Source organism: Acanthaster planci, linkage group LG08, assembly GCF_054643075.1.
Source record: "Acanthaster planci isolate LZ-2023a linkage group LG08, COTS_SCS, whole genome shotgun sequence".
Taxonomy (NCBI): Eukaryota; Metazoa; Echinodermata; class Asteroidea; order Valvatida; family Acanthasteridae; genus Acanthaster; species Acanthaster planci.
The window spans coordinates 9,091,653-9,109,788 of NC_141784.1; the positions used below are offsets into that span (position 1 = coordinate 9,091,653).

At 42.7% G+C, this 18,136-nt stretch overlaps 1 protein-coding gene across 2 annotated transcripts in view; it reads right to left on the reverse strand.

Annotated features, from left to right (window-relative positions):
* Nucleotides 1–18,136, reverse strand: part of LOC110990131 (transient receptor potential cation channel subfamily M member-like 2) — a 32,800-nt gene that overhangs the window by 6,998 nt on the left and 7,666 nt on the right. For both annotated transcript variants that reach the window (XM_022254982.2, XM_087140224.1), the window contains 23 exons: nt 16,786–16,966; nt 16,161–16,362; nt 15,262–15,464; nt 14,836–14,936; nt 14,406–14,540; nt 14,014–14,064; nt 13,201–13,438; nt 12,512–12,725; nt 11,701–11,926; nt 11,456–11,584; nt 10,478–10,587; nt 10,023–10,173; nt 9,624–9,752; nt 9,092–9,340; nt 7,411–7,585; nt 6,778–6,928; nt 5,430–5,623; nt 4,732–4,864; nt 3,172–3,298; nt 2,202–2,310; nt 1,704–1,858; nt 480–676; nt 59–145 (listed from right to left, as the gene is read on the reverse strand). In XM_022254982.2, the coding sequence (XP_022110674.1) occupies nt 59–145; nt 480–676; nt 1,704–1,858; nt 2,202–2,310; nt 3,172–3,298; nt 4,732–4,864; nt 5,430–5,623; nt 6,778–6,928; nt 7,411–7,585; nt 9,092–9,340; nt 9,624–9,752; nt 10,023–10,173; nt 10,478–10,587; nt 11,456–11,584; nt 11,701–11,926; nt 12,512–12,725; nt 13,201–13,438; nt 14,014–14,064; nt 14,406–14,540; nt 14,836–14,936; nt 15,262–15,464; nt 16,161–16,362; nt 16,786–16,966 (3,647 nt within the window). The remainder of the gene's footprint in view (nt 1–58; nt 146–479; nt 677–1,703; nt 1,859–2,201; nt 2,311–3,171; nt 3,299–4,731; nt 4,865–5,429; nt 5,624–6,777; nt 6,929–7,410; nt 7,586–9,091; nt 9,341–9,623; nt 9,753–10,022; nt 10,174–10,477; nt 10,588–11,455; nt 11,585–11,700; nt 11,927–12,511; nt 12,726–13,200; nt 13,439–14,013; nt 14,065–14,405; nt 14,541–14,835; nt 14,937–15,261; nt 15,465–16,160; nt 16,363–16,785; nt 16,967–18,136) is intronic.

Below are 18,136 nucleotides of genomic sequence, written 5' to 3' on the forward strand. Positions count from 1 at the left end.
AGCCGTGTGTTATCCTGCCCATTCCACATGGCACATAAGAACACCAGACTTTCTGTACCTGGTAACGATGGGGTCAGCGGCATGATTGGGGCCAAATCGACCCAGCGTCCCGCGGCCTATCATTCCAGTCCTACCTCGCGGATTCCTGGTCAGAGTAAACAAGGAGAGATTAACAGGGTCTGATCAAATGGTGTCAGATTAGCATGTGACCACAAAGTTTTTCCCCAAGACTGCTCATCACTGCGGTGGGAAAGCGTACGGTTGAAACTTGACGAGACGCCTCAACCCCGAGTAAGCTTGTAAATTTCTCTCCCACAATTGGCAGGAAAAACAAAGAAAGCATGGAGTGCTTACAACAACCTTGGTGAATAAAACCCAAACAAGAAAACACCAGTCAATATCCTCCCGGTGCCAAATTTCGATCTCAGTTTTTTCTCAATTTGCTCACCCATCCACGCACATTCACACAAAAAACTTACAGGGGAATGCCGTCCATGATGGTGTAGGTGCCCGAGTAACTTCGCCGGTCATAGTTCACTGTCTTGTCGTAGGAGTTGAAGTTGAGAATGGGCCGCTCGTTTTTGCTGTACTTGAGCAGATCAATGTCAGCGTAGTGAGGCATTGCCAGAATACTGGGATGAGTGTAGCTGACCGCTTTGTAACCTTGGTGGTTATTCTGAAAAATGACCACAAAATATATCTGAAAATCATGTACCACATGCACCCTACGTCCTTCAACTCCCATGATATGGAAGTAGAGTTTAGCTATGACGGTCATTGAATTCAAAGAGCAAAGTCTGTTGGTTTCAAGCTCAGATGATCTGTTTGTTTTGAGAGAACTCAAGAATAATTCAACCAAAAATCAAAACCAGCAAAATACTGTTAACTCGCAAAATATTGATTACCAGCAAAAACATTTGATTTGATTGTGATTTGAAGTGGTCTATCATTTGACCATAGCAGCGAAATGCTGAATTGTGGTCAAATTACGTTCAGAACATGAAAAAAATTTTCATGATGATAGTCCCGGTGTAGTTCCTTCTTATAACTAAAGGATTGTTATCCATACCTGGACAATGTTGCCAGCTGGTACGAGGAAACTTTAAACTTGTGATTCAAAGGTAGCTTCAGGGGATACGGTGTCTGGAATTATTGGGAACTGCTAAAAATGATATTGTGCTTACCTATTGGGAAATCAGTTGGGAATTCAGAATATCACAGTATAGCTATTCCTACTGGCAGCTGGGCCAAATAACCCCGATTCGTGTTCAGGGAGCCAATTATGTTATTGCATGAGTGTACTTTTATGTGGGTCGATTCGGTGGAAAGTCGGAGACAGTACAAGCCAAAATGCACAAGACATTTAATACACAACGGCCAGATAGAACATTAATTACAGAGGAAGTCATCTTTTGATGGATGACACGTGGTACAAGGAAACTTTGTACAGTGGCTCCAAGGTAAAGGTGTCTGGATGTTTGGGGAACTTATGAGAGACTGTGTCACAACGCATGTGTTTTGACAAAATTCTTGATACTTAGCAAATGTGTTATTGCGTGAGTGCACTTTTACAAGTACAGGGAAAGTGTGAGAGGGGTTCACACCTAAGCACATGAGGCGTGGCACCAAGAATGGACCACAAATTAAGGACAGGATATTTCAGTCATCATTTAGAGATGGCAAGTGATGATACTGCAACTCACCTCCCAGGGCACTTTGTTGTCTGGCACTGGGAACCTTCGTATTGCCGTACCGGGGTAGGGACTGGAGCGAGCCTTCTGATGTAAGGATATCCCGAGTTCTTCCAGCGTCGTGGGAACTTTCCTCTCTTCCTCTTCATCATCAAAATTATCTTGCTCTGTCATAGAAAATAGGCATCATTTGGTTGTTTGTTCTATTTTGGAAATCTGGGAGGTTTCAACAAAAATGCAGAAAACTATGTAGGCATCAAGTAGTAAGACGACGCTATATAAATGCCAAGAGCCTGACAAAGGATCTGGTGGGCATTTTTTCACATAATTCAAATTGCCGTGCATTCGTGCTTGCACGCATTTAGATTCAAACAACACCTAAAGAGACTGTACCCCAAGCAACCAGACTGCTGTACCGAAGTGACCCTTACAACACATGCACCAATTGCGTCTTATGAAAAAGATAATCAAATGCCACTCTAATGCATTAGATCAGAGATCAGCATCTACCTTTTCTGGGAGCAATAGACCTGAGTTCTGGAGGTCCTTCTTTGACTCCGAGCTTGTTACCGTGGAGAGCCAGGATTACCCAATCAATGGCCTGGTTTGTTCGCTCCATCTGGATGTGCAAGTGATTGAAATCAATTAAGTTAATGTCTTCAGCAATATCTGATTTGTATATGTGGAATAAAAATGTCCAAAGGAAAGAAATTCACATTTGATTCCATTTTTTATGTGCATAAAATATCATGTGCATTATGGATGAAGACAATTTTCCTCAAAACCAGATCATGTAAACAAGAGTAAACTACTCAAACAGATCCCCACATCCCCCTGCCCCCCCCCAAAAGGGGGCAAAAAAACAAGCATATCAGAAAGGAGCGAGATCAAAAGTCATTGGAATGAAGTTCTTTGAAGTTTCCAGGAAATTTAGACAGAAACAGCTATGGCTACTAAAACTCATGTTAGGGCTCATGTATGCTTACATGAAGTATACATTCAGTACAATATACAATGCAATGTACAATAAAGACACCGCAAAAGGCCGAGCTGAAGGCACATAAAGGCACCTCAGGCACCCATGAAGCACCACCAGGGGTAGGACAACCAGAGACCTTGGAGACCAAGCCTTCTCAAAAGAGCAAAGGAATAAATGACCAACTCTACTCGCATACAGCCCAGAATGGGAATCGAACCCTGGACCATGATGGTAAGAGAAGCCAACTTCACACACTGACAACCTCCACCAAAGGGTCTTTATTAAGACAAACAAGCTCCTAAATTTTAGCGTAGCCGGGAAGGAATAATCGACAGAGGTAAATACCAACCAAATGATCATAAATAAAGCCAATCTGGCCATGGGCGTGGCCTGGACTTTCCAGGGCAGGAAGAGGAGGGGCCGGACTTTTTGCAAAAGAGACAAAGTTTTTCCTCATACTTCCTCCCCTCCCCAATGAGGCTCATGCGTCTGGTACATTACCTGGTCTTCTAGTCTGTTCAGTCTCTCCTCCATAGCCTTCTCGCCCAGCAGACCCAAGGCTTTGGAAGGAGCTCCAGTCTCCGGGTCAGCAAAGAGTTCGTCCATCTTCGCCAGCAAGTCGTCCACCCTGAGTCCAAGAGAATATTCACATTGGTGCTATAAAATCCAGCATTTGGAACTCACAAATAAAGGAAGTTCAAAGTGCACCCACAATGCGAGTACCTTATGTCTGACTTACTGCTGCTTTTCGCTATGCCAATTCAGTCTCAATCACTGAACATGTGACAAACACAGTCTGGACCTACGGTATTAGTCTAAAATCCTGGACAAAACTGATGGGACACTTGGCAATAGCCATACGCTCTCCAGCCCTCTCCCCCACCCCCTGGTCAATGTTGTCCTGTCCAGCCGGAGGGCAGACCGCATTGAAAGAGGGTCTGGGGTTGGAGGCTTAACGAGATTTGTCCAGGATTGTAGGAATCAGTAAAATCACGCTCCTGTTTCAGTGACAGAACAAGTAGCAGGACACAAAAGATAAAGCCACGGCTGTATTCACCATGAATGCATTTAAATGAAACAGCTGTCGGGTGTTTGTATTGAGTCGCGTGTCACTGTACCAGGTGGACAGTGAGGCAATGATGTCACAATCACTCCTGCGGAGCGTACGCATTGCAAATCCCAAGTTGTTATTTAACATTTGTCAAGATCACCATCCTCTAGGAATCTAAGTGGTTATTACGGATGAGAAAAACTTCCAACATTGCACGCGGTGTGCAAGGCGATTTTCAGATTTTATTTTTTTTTCTTCCCAAATTGGAACGTTCCCATCTAAAGGTCTTCGAAAACTCAAATCAGAACAGTTGGCAGGCATGTAAATGCATATGACACGGGTCAGTGAGGGGATCATCTTGAAACAATGACTTTTCTCATTTTAAATGAATGTTTGAAATGACACTCATTAAGGGACTAGCTTGCGCATTGTTTGGATATCACTGTCCTCTCTGGGTTGGGCTAATATAACAATGTGCTGTGAAAATTGCCACACCAATTTTTATGAAGCCCGTATGAAGTGTTCCTTGCAAATTGAAAGCCGATAAATGGTTTGTGCATTGGGAGAAAATGATAGTGTGCAGTACTGATGACAACCATACGACGACAACGCTTTGCTTGAATGGGTTGAAAATTTGCAGACATTTAAAAGTTTCAACAACTCTGTCATTGCACTGTCCACACAGCAATCAGGTAGGGACAGGATTCTAAACACGCAAAGAGCCCCCATTAGCAAGTTAAACCCGTGAGGCAGGGGTTCATCTCCAGTTTTCGGTTTTGTACCCGTTTATACTTATTGGTGGAGAGAGGCAAAGAAGGGCAGAGTTGCTTGCACATGCCAACAAGCTACAGCCAGCGGCTGGATATGAACCACTGACCCTAACGTTGGAAGTCCAAACCTAAAACAACTAAGACCGTTTCTTCATAGAAACGTCTCATGTGTCAAAAACAAAACACACATAAATTCTCTCAAAAAAAAGCCAGATGGAATGAAGACACCATGTCACTCACTTTTCTCCTGTTGATTTGACTTGTTCACTGACATCCTCTGCTAGTCGAGCTTTCTCTTTGACGATGTACTCGTCACTCTGTATGGTCTCCCAGAGAACAAGCTGCTTCACTTTACTTGGGGGCATCGTTTGCTCTGACGGCCAAAACCACACAAAAAGGTACTATTGATGAAATCATTCTCAATAATAGGTACCCATTACTAGCATCTCCCACTTTCATTGAATAAAAGAATAAACTTGACTAGTTTAAGTATTTTTGAAACTTAGAAGGGAAGGCTGGATCCAAGGACAAATTACAAAGTAGTATAAATATTGCCATTTGAATGTTATTAACCACATTGCTGAAGATATAGAGGTTTTTCTTCTCTTGGTATCGTTGAGATTCAAAGAATCAGTGGTGGGCTTTGATGACCTCAACAGACATTCTGTGCTGCCCATCCTGAAAGTAATGCTTTAGCCTACACGAGATGTTTCACTTCATCTTGAGAATGTTTATCTTATACTGGATTTGCCCATAAACGATGCATGCCTGGTTTGTTCTGAGAACCTTTGCCAGAAATAAATTCACGACATTTCTGAAAGGAAACAATCAAACACTGCGATGCACATCATCAAATAGAAAAAAAAATTCTGACGTCAAGCCAAGTGGTAATCCTTGAACTTGCTAAGCCCATCGCGTCTTGTTTGTTCACGACTTACTCATTTCGCCCGATCGGTAGCGAAGGCACACCCTGCAACATTTCTGCATGATGAACCGCACCAGCAGGAAGACGTGGGAGATCAGGATGAAAGGGGGGACCACCGGGGGCCGACTGAAGTATTCCTCGATCAGATCGTAGCGTTGGAACCGCCAGTAGACGTCGGTGTTGTCCTGGACAGCTGAGAAGGTGTAGCTGGTGTGGGAATATAGATTTTGAAAAAGCAAAGACACGATAAAACAGACTGTACAACCTAAAGCCTCCAGGACATTTATGGTAAATGAGTCTGCCATATGCTTTTGTAGCACTTGTCTAGGCTACTTTGTCTGTAGGGTACTAGAAGATCTGACAGGTTAAGCAGCCCTACCTAGGAGTCTGAATTTACCAGCCACCACAGGATCAAACAGTGGCACTGGTTTGCTAGACTGATAGCTCCCACTGTCTCAACGTGGCAACATGCTGTTGATTGCCCACTGCAACAAAGTATGCCAGACTTTCACTTCCCTCAGGGTTGATCTGACGGGATCAGGGACGAAAATAGATGCTGATTCTGTGAGGAATAGTCTTGGGATAACAAAAGCAAGAGGGAATTTCCTCACACAGGATTGAACACTGTAGTCCTCGCATCTTCTATAAAAGTGGGGCCAAGAAAACTCTGTTTTTTTCTGGGAACTTTTCAGTGAAGGTTAGAGTCCCATCAGGGTAAGCTCCTTATGTTTTTTATATAACAGCTCTTTGAGAACACTTGACATACAGGAATTGAACAGGTGCAAACCTTAGGTGGTTTTTCATTGGCGTATAAGATAGATCACAGGAAGCATCCAAGCGAACTGCGACATCAAATCAAATATTCATGCTTTATGCTTTGAATTTAAAACAGTTAAACACATTCAACTTAAAACGAAATACACTGCAAATGTTCGCTGCACTGTTGCTTTTGTCCTTTAGTACAAAGTGGAAGTTTACAAGACCACAATGCTCCAAATCCACAGCTCAGTCAAGTGCAGGGGTGAGATTGACCAATGATAAAAATAGCTGAAAATGGCTGAAAAAAGGTACAAAGAAGCTGAACTGTGAAAATCTCCTATACTTTTGTACACAGCCAATGAGGTAAAAAAGCTGAAATCCAAAATGAAAAAAGCTGAAATCGGCTAAAAAGCTGAGAAATCTCACCCCTGTAAGTGGTATATATGCATATATATCCACCAGAGACTTTTTGTCGTTCGTATGATATACAAATTGTGCACAAACATCAGCATCTCAACTCTAGCTGTGAGTCAAAATCTCAAAAAACCAATCACAAAAAACATTTCAAGAAAACAAGCTCATGATCCTGGAGTCATTCTCACCTGAACATGGCAATGAGGAGATTCAGGAGCAGTACATTGCTCAGCATCATGTAGAAGAAAAGCAGCAGGGTGCCGATGGCAGCAGTGCCAGGGCAGGGATAGACACCGGGATCTGGACTGGAACTGTTGGCGGCGATGCAACCAACATTCTCTGTACAAACATATGCATGTACATTACAAGGAGGGTATTAAACAACCAGGGAACCAGTGCTGGGGATGACATTACAATACATTTACCATAAAAAGCAAGGCTGTGCTCGGACCTTTGGGCTTTGGTTTTTAATGCCGTACTTTGGAAACTAAGCTCTCCACTACAGGCTGGGTTATACTACAGGCCAATGCTAAAATGAATCGAATTGGACACCATGAAAGATTTGAATCGAGATTGACCTGAATGGGATTTGAACCTGGGTCAGAGAAGAGGAAGGCAAGGAAAGTCCCGGGATACCACTACACTTTTTAGTTTTTGGAGGGGAGGGGTCAGTGTGAGGAGGAAGGGGCTAATGGTTTGTCCGGTCTCTACATTTTGATGGCGTTTTAACGGTCCACTTTTAAAGGGGGCGGAAGTTACATCCTTATACAGAAATTGCAATAAAATCCTCTCAGAAAGACAGATGAGAGACTTTAACTTACCCAAAATGTCATCCAGGAACAGTTCGCCAAATATCTGAAAGTAGGGCTTGTAGAAGACTCCCCTGGCGACGTCGACAAAGCTGGGTGCGTTGGGCTGGAGAATGGCCTGGGAGGCTATGCCAAATGCCAGGAGAAAGACCAGAAGAATACCCAGGAAAAACAACAGGTCGATCATCTGCAACAGAGGGGATAAAGAATGTGACTTCAGGAACAATGCTTCCACTAGCCTTGCCTAAAATCCTTTGCCCACATACAGTTCTGTTCAAACATTTTGAAACTAATTGAACTCTTGATCAATTGAATTTTTAGATGAACTTCAATCAACTGATATCGGCACGAAGTCTGATTGACCAAATTTAATTCTTTATAATTGACTGCCTGATTTAACTGAATTCAGGTGCAAATCAGAGTCACTGAACTACTTAGTTGTTATTTTTGGATTGATGTCTTTAAGATTCTGGCAATATGTAATTTTTTTTTAAGTCTTATTTTTTCCGCTGTTGTAAAATTTTCACTCTTAAGGCGCCTGTCCATATGCGTGCCAACACTTGCTCCAAGTGTTACGTATCCATCAAAATCACTCCCAGGGCGATTTTGACGACCGGACACAACGCACACGTGTGCTATGTTAATGGAGTCGATTTTATGTCCGTAAAGTGAAAGGCATGAACATATCGCGTATACAGCGCACCCAAAAAATGTACATACGGAAAGGCAATTTTCAACGTTTTCACCCATACCCACGGCTATCAGTGCTTTTCAGCAATGAAATGCTTGGAAATACATAGAAGGAAAAACATCTGCAGAGAGTTAAACACACCATGGGAATTCTGAGAATTGCTGAAGAATGTGCAGAACAATGAAATATTTGACTGATCAACTGTAGCATGCAAAACCTGTCATGTGGATTGGGAGAAATCCCTCCAAACATAAAAGATAACAAGCATTAAGATGGATCTACCTTCTGTAGGCGGGAAGATATCAAATTAGCTTACGCAAATACACAAAGAAATACATGTATGAAACCAAAGTACTCAGATCCTAGATGAAGGGCAACTCTGTGCAAAAGTGGAAATTTGGTGATGCTGTTTATACTCAATCCATTATTAATTGAAATTCACAGGTATAGAGACGTTTTACCCAAAAAATGGCAGTGGAATTAGAGGCAATGATTTCTTACTTCCAGATATCTTTGTGTTTAAGAATTACCTATGATAATAGGGTGATCAAATTGGAACTGCCCTGAATTCTTCAGGAAATTTTGGAGGAGAAAAGGAAAAAGAAAAGGAAAAAAAAGGAAAACGAACAAAACACGAATTAGAATGGGGAGGATGTAATAGAAATACTAGAAGAACCCCAATTTAGGATTACAATGGAAAACAACAGACGCATTAGATGATGCAGGAAGGAAACTTGAAGGCATATTGGGGGGGAGCTAGATTAACAAAGCGTGCAACAGGTTATTATGGAATAGAATGAGAAATGGCCATATTGTGTAATTTGACAACCAGAATTACCGTGGTGGAATAACACTCGACAGGTGGTATGCATTGCCTCTTTGACCAATAGAGTGTCGTGACTTGCCAAATGCCTATGTGCATCAAGCTGAAGAGTGTACGTATGAGTATGGTGTCACCGCAGATACGGTGTCTAATCTGATCAGTTTCTCGTGTGGACTCACCATTCTCTGGATCATAATCAGCTTGGGCCCCAAGTTCTTGTGGATGGAGAAAATCTGCAGCAGCCGGATGTAGAAGATGAGCAGGTCCAGTGCCAGGATGATGCGAGCCACGTCCAGGGTGGCCGTCTGGAAGCGCAGGGCCATGCCCACGGCAAATAGGATCAGGGCCGAGGAGTCCACGAGATTCCAGTACTGGGCGATCCAAGACATGAAGCGGATCCGCCAGTTGTTGGACTCCTCTTGGGCGATCTGGCAGTCGGATGGAGAGAGAGAGAAAGAGGGATGAAAAAGACATCATCACCTGACTAAATCTGGTGGCAAACTGATAAACACGAGAGCTATTCTTAAAAATCAGACCAAGGATAAAGGAGCCGTGCATACAAACTGCACATCACTGTGGTAAAATTCCAATATACCTATTCAGGACAGCACTCATAACAGTGTGTTGTTACAGTGAGGGGGGTGGTCTTCACATACAGGTCCACTGTGTAGTTTATTGGGACGACCAGAACCAAACATAACTTGTTCATACCTGTCTCAATTCTTCAGCTGCTAACGACCCGACCCACACATAGAGAACAATCTCGGCCGGTGAGACATGCTCGGTGAAGTTTGCCAAGATAATGTAGCTGAAGAGCCCCAAGAAGCAGACGAACGAGACCTGACAACAGAAAGAGGAATAAACAGGCTTTTAGGCCTTCACCATTTCCAACAAAGACAAGTTCATTCAAAAAGTTACAATGACCTAACAGCAGAACAGTCCAACCTGCAAATTATAGTGAATAATATATAGATTCACAGCACAGCATATATCTACAGCCAAGAAAATCATTCAGGGCTCCAGAACGAAGACAGAACAAAGGCCGGAAAGATGCATCGTAAGCTCTGGTTGAAAGTGTGCACAAAAAGTAAATATGGAGCTATTCCTTACAACATGGTGCCTGAACGTGATGAGTGGTGAGTCGTAGAAAAGCCAAATGCGTTGCCACCACGACAAGTCCTTGCCGCTGTCGATGATATCAATATCAGCAGTCTCTTCATACTGTTGAGTGTTCTCCACATTGTTGTCTGGGCTAAAAAGCCTGTTGGAAAAAAAAGAAAGAAAAAAATATCTTAAATGTTGTCTTGAGGGCGCAATGGCCTTCCATGGAAACTTATAATATAAAAATGAAAGTCAATTAAAGCAAATTGAAAAGATTTCTACAAATGCCATTTCATCATCCTTCAAATGTGATTTTATGGTGTTTCAAAGTATACTCGCTAGTAACAGTGCTATCGTCGAGACGGTAACAACATTTTCTGATTTTTTTTTTTAATGGGAAATTATCATTTCTTTTTCATACACATCTGTGGCCTAAAAAGCTATTTCTGTGACAAAGGACTCACGCAGCAGTGCTTGCCGAAGGACAATTTCCTAATGCGACGGGTTCCCCCATCTTAATCATCTTCAAACCATCCTCAGCAGGGTTGTCTTCGTCTAGATTATACGGCATACCCTGTTGGCATGAAAAGGGAGTGACCTGTGTTACTGTGAGTGCATCAGTTGTCACAAACTCAAACAAATGGAAAGAAAGAGAAAAAAAAAGACAGACTAGAAGTCTGACAAGATCTTGAAGGTAATCGGAGTGATTCACAATACAGTCCATTTGTCAACTGAAGGTCATTTCTGACTTGCTGGGAAATTGTGATGTTCTACTTTCTACAGTAGTGCAAAGATGATATTGACTGAGATTTGAATGAGAGATTTTGTTTTAAATGACCATGTCTTACCTTTCATTATTGGGTTCAAGATGGTGTCATTTTTGTTTTCATTCTACATATCCAAAAACAATTTCATTCTACCTACATTGTTCACGCTCAGGTCAATGTCATGTCTTACTTCCCACTCTTTGAACCCTGTTATAGTTTCATTCTACCTACATTGTTCACGCTCAGGTCAATGTCATGTCTTACTTCCCACTCTTTGAACCCTGTTATAGTTTCATTCTACCTACATTGTTCAGGTTCAGGTCAATGTCATGTCTTACTTCCCACTCTTTGAACCCTGTTATAGTTTCATTCTACCTACATTGTTCAAGTTTAGTTCAGTGTCATGTCTTACTTCCCACTCTTTGAACCCTGTTATAGTTTCATTCTACCTACATTGTTCAGGTTCAGGTCAATGTCATGTCTTACTTCCCACTCTTTGAACCCTGTTATAGTTTCATTCTACCTACATTGTTCAGGTTCAGGTCAATGTCATGTCTTACTTCCCACTCTTTGAACCCTGTTATAGTTTCATTCTACCTACATTGTTCAAGTTTAGTTCAGTGTCATGTCTTACTTCCCACTCTTTGAACCCTGTTATAGTTTCATTCTACCTACATTGTTCAGGTTCAGGTCGATGTCGTGGTTTGGCTTCCATTCTAGCTCCTCTTCCTCCTGTTCAACTTCATCCTCTCTGAAGATGACGACACATGGGACGATGAACGGACACAACATGCATAGCCACAGCTGGGAAAGAGCAAAAGAAAGAAATGGCAAACCCATCATCAAGTCGACCAATTACTGAAGTGACTATTCCATCCCAGCACAAAAGTTGATTCCACCGAACTTGATTTGTCCCTTACCAGCCAGCCGTTGTTCTCGTCCGACAGCTTCCCATTCCAGATCTCTGTCAGCAGGTTTTGGACTCCAGAGTGCGCAATGAAGTTCTTGTTCTGGGCGTGTTTGGCCAGGCTCAGGCTGGTGGCCTTGCCCCAGTTTTCCTGTTCCCGAGCCAGGAGGAGGGAGGTGCGCTCGGGATCATCATTGTAGCATTCATTTAGAACACCGATGGCCAGTTCCTCGTACTCCCTGTGGATTGGGAATGGCAAAATTATCTATGGTATTAGGGTTGCATGAAACAGCCAAGCAAAGATTTCAGATGTTATGACAGTTTTCAGCAGCAAATATGTATGGTCAAGAGACCATTTGAGAATGCAGCGGCCCTAAATATGATTTTGGTTTCAAAATCAATACTTTACAAAATGACAGTTTTTAGGAGTTGGAAGAACAAAAACACTGGTTGTACCACTTCAGAGCACTGTTTTCGGATGTCATAAGGTATACGGCCCCAGAAACAAATATTATGATCAATCGTCAACTCTTTCCACTTAAACAGCCCTATCCCAGGGACTAAAAGCTGTGATCGTCCTTGTGTAAAATGTTCAATACAATTAAACAACTGTACAGCTAAGGGCAAGTCCAATCAAGGACCACAGTTAACCATAGTTCGACTAACTCTGATTGAACGCACGCTAGTCGACGATGGTTGGACTAGTCTGTGGCGTAAGACATACATGTACAAACGGTGCAAAAACATGCCAAGAGATGTGAAATCAGCTGCTAGAGATGTACTTGAGCAACAATCCTAGACTCCCTCCCCCACGGTATACTTACTCGGCATGTTTGAGCATGGCTGCGCTCTGGTCCGAGTCACCCTCTCTGTCGGCCATCAGCTTGAGGATCATGCTGGCTGTGAGTGCCGAAGCAACTGCATCGTTGCCATCCTCCCACAGCATCCGGGCCATCTCGGGCCGGTTCTGCATGATGGCAAGGAGGAACAGCTCGCGCACGGGAGACAAGAAGTGGTCGGTCAGGTCCTGCAAGGCATCTGAAGGACGGAAAAAAAGAGATTGGGGAAGACAGACTTAATGGATAACGGCAAGTTTATCTGTTGATTCAAAATTGGAAGATCTCCAAACGGTAGAATAAACCCCATTCATGCAGAACTTTCAGCTGCGAACTTGTGACGTCATTTTGCTGGTCTAGCCACTTTCAAATTTCAAATTTTCAAATATGTTTTTTCTGCCTTGTATTGATAAAAAGAAACCATTTCAATTTTCACTTTTTGCTGTGAATTTGTAAAGACAATCTGCAAGTCGGGGTCATTCTTGAAAATTCTTTTTTCTCCTCGGTTTTAAGTGACTTTAGAGGTAAAATAAAAATCTCGAGTTCCACAGGTGTTGGCATTGGGGTGTTGCCCGGAGCAACAGCCAAATACATGTAGTCTATTCCATTAGACAAGAACTTCCTAAGTTTTAAGAGTGATAGAGTTTCTTTGGCTGTGACCTTACGTGTTTCCATACCTCTTCGTCCCTGGACCGCTATCTCCCTCAGCCCTTCTCTGGCGTGGGTCTGAACAACTTCGTACCCCCTACCGACACCCGTCTCTGAGGCGTCGTCTGCTAGGATGTCCTCCCCAAGTATCTGCGCTTCCGTCAACACATACTTGGCCTGGTGGCGGATGTAGAGCGGCTCGTACGTGTCCATCGTCAGCTCCTCGAGGACCTTGCCCACATCGAACAAGTTGAACTTACGAGTCAACTGCGAAGCGGAAGGAATTAAGGGAGGCTTTGGGTATAACCTGGCAAAGTTTTAATGGCCAATCACAAGGTAAATAGTTTGATCACAACAGGATGAACGGTGATTTATCAGGAATTCATGTCAACATGTACGCCAGTATTCATTTAAATTACAGGTCCCCTTGGATGACTTGTGATTGACTGATGACATAGCTGTAAAGATATCGCCATGGTGTCACTGGCATTTATGTTTGAATTTTCCTGGTATTTAGCAGTCAGTGTTACATCAACTATTTGAAATGCAAATTATGTGGGGTGGAAAAAATAATCCCAATGGGAGACATCTAGACACTGGTGGCAGCAGATAAACCGGTCCTTTTTCAAGGTATTGCACATGCTCAGATCTATGCAGGCATGCTCAGAACAATGCGCGCATGCTCAGAATTGGTAAAAAAGGACCGGTATGGTTTTCTCCACCAAGCGTCTCAAAGTCTCCCATTGCAGTTTGATGTTTAGGTTTTACCTGGGAAGATGGTTTCAGTTAAATATAGCACAAGAAAAACCAGAATTTATGCATTCCAAGTCACTCTTTCCTACCTTCCCTCGTGCCTTCTCCAGAAGTTCGTACAGCAGTGTGTTTGGCTTCACCTGTGGAGTAAAGCAAATGCAAAGACACAAAGACAACAAAAATTGGAGGGTGTGATTTTCAAGGACTTGGAGGCAAGTAATGATTTGACCCCTTTCAAAACAGGGTTCACCTACTCTTCCAAGCCATCTCTTTGATCCTAACAGTCATCGATCCTCAAAAAAGTGAAGGATTAATGTTGAGAACCGTTCAGTTTAAAACATTAATTTGTATGGCAAGGAATTAAAAAATTCCAAGGGAATCTCATGCTTCAACTTTAGGGACTATTTTAAACCTGGTCAAAGCCTTGATGGCAGGAATTTTAGACTGTGATGATTGATTGTACACAGAATGAAGAGCTCACCTCATTGTAGAGCAGGGTGAGTTCTCTGACTGTCAGGTAATCCTTTAAGCTGACGCCATTCTCCATAAACAGCCTGACAAAGTCCGCCTGATTGTTGACCAAGGCATAGTGAAGAGCATTGTCGAGCTCACCTTTCTGTGGTGTAAAATGTTACCGCATAACACTCAGTGGAAATCGATGATATGTACATATGTGATCAATCGATCTTTACGACTGGTCGATTCTGCATAAAATGTATCATCATGAAACTGCTCTATGGAGAGCCAAAGCGAATACGTCAGATGCGCTCTTATGTGTGTAAAAAGCATTAGCGAGAGTATCCGCGCGTGAACCAATGAGCCCGGATACTCCTTTCGTTTCAATTGTACGGCATGTACTGGTTCTAAATGGCGTCACACTTTGGTACTCTGTAGTGTTTATCAGCTTTTACCTTCCAGTCTCTGTCTTCAGTGAAGATTTCCCGTTGGGCCACGTCAACTCTGTTCCAGATCAAAGCGAGCTGTAACTGGTCCTGCACTTGACCCTTGTTGGCTGATGGTAAAATAACAGATCACCAGGGAAAACTTGACAATTTAGAGAAATATTCTGTGCATTTCAGGACATGGGAGGGGCATAAAAAAGCAGGATGAGATGACAAATATTGCAGCTGCTGCGGCTAAATACACCTGTATTACTGGATATCTTCACAAGCAAAGTTTTCCAAACTGAAACAATCAACATGAAGTAAACCATGTTGTTTGGGTTGAAGAAGATCTGGAAAGAAGGCAAATGTGAAACAATGGCACATCGATGACAGTCCCAAAGTCTATCGTTACTCTGGAACTTAAATTGAGACGAAAATCCTCAGGACTTCTACCTTTCAACAGCGCGTGCAAGATGGCACTGTCAATGTCGTACTTCTGCGTTCCAGTGCCCAATTCATAGACAGTGATGAGGTGTCTTCGCATCAGCATCTCCTTTATGCGCGTCAGATGAGTATCCAGGTCCCTCTCGCCAAATTCCTTGGAGAGCATGTCGGCAATGCGGACTGACAGCGCATCGCTGACCACTGCTCTTTTCCTACAAACAAACAAATCATGGGAACAGATGGCAACTTTGACACATATCTTTTATCGCTTCAGGCTGGACGGCATGTAACCACGCAGAGATTTTTCATGCCACTTTTCGGGGTTAATTTGTCATCACCTTGAGGGAGTCTTAATATGACGTCTATAATGGTAGAGTGCATCAGGTACCCTGCTCACAGTGGTGCAGAGTAAGTTCGGTTAAGAACTACGGCCAACCATTTACAGTAGTTCGACTAACGAAAAAACTGAGTCAAGCCAGTCAATGATATTTGGACCAGCCTTGTCCACTTTCTGGCTACAGCCTGGCGAAGTTGGCTGCATCACTGGTTACCACAGCTATGTGCATCACAATGTGCACCAGTGAACCAGGAACAACATTTGCCATGATGCTTGATCATAATTTTAACAGACAAGAGACATCAGAATCTTGAAATTAGCTCGCAAACACAAGGTACTCTGTGGCTAACCCACTGGTAAACCCATGGTCTTAGCCAGAACTTGTTCCATGCTGTTGGTACCAGTGAAATGACGAGAACATACATTTCCAGCTTTGCTGCAGAAGGCCAGTTGAGTAAAATGAAGTTGATGTGTGGAAATTGTCTACAAAAGCTGATGATTAACATACTGCTGGGCTAATTTATCTAACACAGGGAAACAGCTGAAGAACAAAGATGTAGAAGTGTCTTACTCCTTTTTGATGTTTCCTTTGCTATCTTTGACAAACTTCTCCACCATGGGTGCCCTTTGGAAAGCGAACGCCAGAATGTCAGCGGCTCTTCCTGTTCCAGAGACAATGACAGCTGGCGTGCCGTTCATGATGGCCTCGTAGACCGTAGCTATGGTGTTGGGCCCTCCCTCCACCACCACACACACCACTGGCACCGACACATCTGCATTGTTTCAAACAATAAAATACATTGGGAATCGGCAATGTTCAGGTGTGTGAAAGTGGACACATTGAGCCAACTGTCATCTATCTTTGCAGACCGTGGAGCTAAATCACATCATCATGAGTCAATCATACCATGTGTATTTCTCGAGTCAAGTCACATGCAACTCAGAATATTCTTTTGTCACATCCAGTATTTCGACACTTGTCAGTGAACTTACTCTCTATGAAGGATTGCCCTGCTGAAGCACAGATAAGAAGTCTATGACTGCCTGAAACATGTAGCACAAGTAGCAAACTACTTCATACTTTCATAATCTTTACTTCCTAACATACACTATTGATCCTGTGGCGCATTCCCGAATATGATCACACAACAAAAAAAATCTGAAGTTATAAAATGGAGGGAGCTCCGGATACTCACCGGCCACTCCTGACATTTTCTGTTCAGAGATTTCCTTCTCCATCTTAGCTCGGAGCTTGATCTCCACGCCATACTGACCCTCTGTGCCATTATCTGCCAGGATGAAGTGGGTGTGGTTGGGGTCCAGGAGGACCCCCTTGGGATTCTTGGTGTCCATGCGGTAGTAAGCCGGAAAACGACCCTGTTGGAAAGAGGATGATGACACTGAGATTCAGTGTTACAGGGATTACATAGGAAAAAATTACACTCCAAAATTATCAATAGAGGCTTTGCGTGGTAGCCATCTTGCAGGGCAGTTCTTTTACTCCACAGAGAAACCTGCTTTCTGCATACCCAGTGGAACAAAAGCTCTGACCTGCAAGATGGTAGCAATGCAAGACCTCTATTAAAAGTCAGTGTCTTCAGTGTTTCTCAGGCCGTTCAGTGACAAAGGGGAAATAAAAAACTAGTGACTACTGATTATATGTCTTGACATAACCATTATTTTCAACAATTTTGGAATCATTTCATTACATGCTCTCCAGAATTCATAATTAAATGATAAACAGGGACAGGCAAATTTGTTTTAGTTTGAAATTTTTTACTTGTTAAGTCCATATAACAACACAAATCCACACAGATTATTTTGTGCAACTGCACGTATCAGCAATTAACAGTTATGCAGTAACGGTACTTTATAAAGGTTAAAACTTCATCTGAAGCACAGAGCAACACCATGCAACAATTTAATAACTGGAATATGAAATAATGGCAGTTGTAATAATGGGTGGTGATGAAATTTGAAGTGACATCCAATTAAATAAAATCCAGTATCAACATTTTACAACTTTCTCATATTACAAGCCTGGAATTGCTCTGGTTTGGGAAAAACCCAAGAGGTCAGAGTCTAGTCTGGGGTCAATTTCATTGTGATGTACATGTAGTCCATGGAATCTTCTGAGCGCTGCATTATTTGCTGGGCCATTGTGCAAACAGCCATCATGCCATGCAATGCATAGTTTTTGTAACCGATTCTCAGCTTTTTTTTCATCAACACAATAAAGTTACTCAGCACAACTGTCTATTTTATCGATCTATAAAACTGGGCCTTTAAACCCCGAAAGAGCCCAACTCTCACAGGTGGAGAAAGCAGATTCTGCCCTTTCCTCTGAACTCAGCCATCACATGCTTATTCCTTTCCAATCTGGTATACTCATTAGGACAGTTCTTGTAAGTGAATTTGGGAAATTTCAACTCAATCTAATATAATTGTATTCAAACATGTCAAATGACTCTTATGCATTACTGGAAAATCCATGAAGACTTGGCACAAGAAAAAAGCACTGGCCGCGACGACGATGTTGCTGAAACT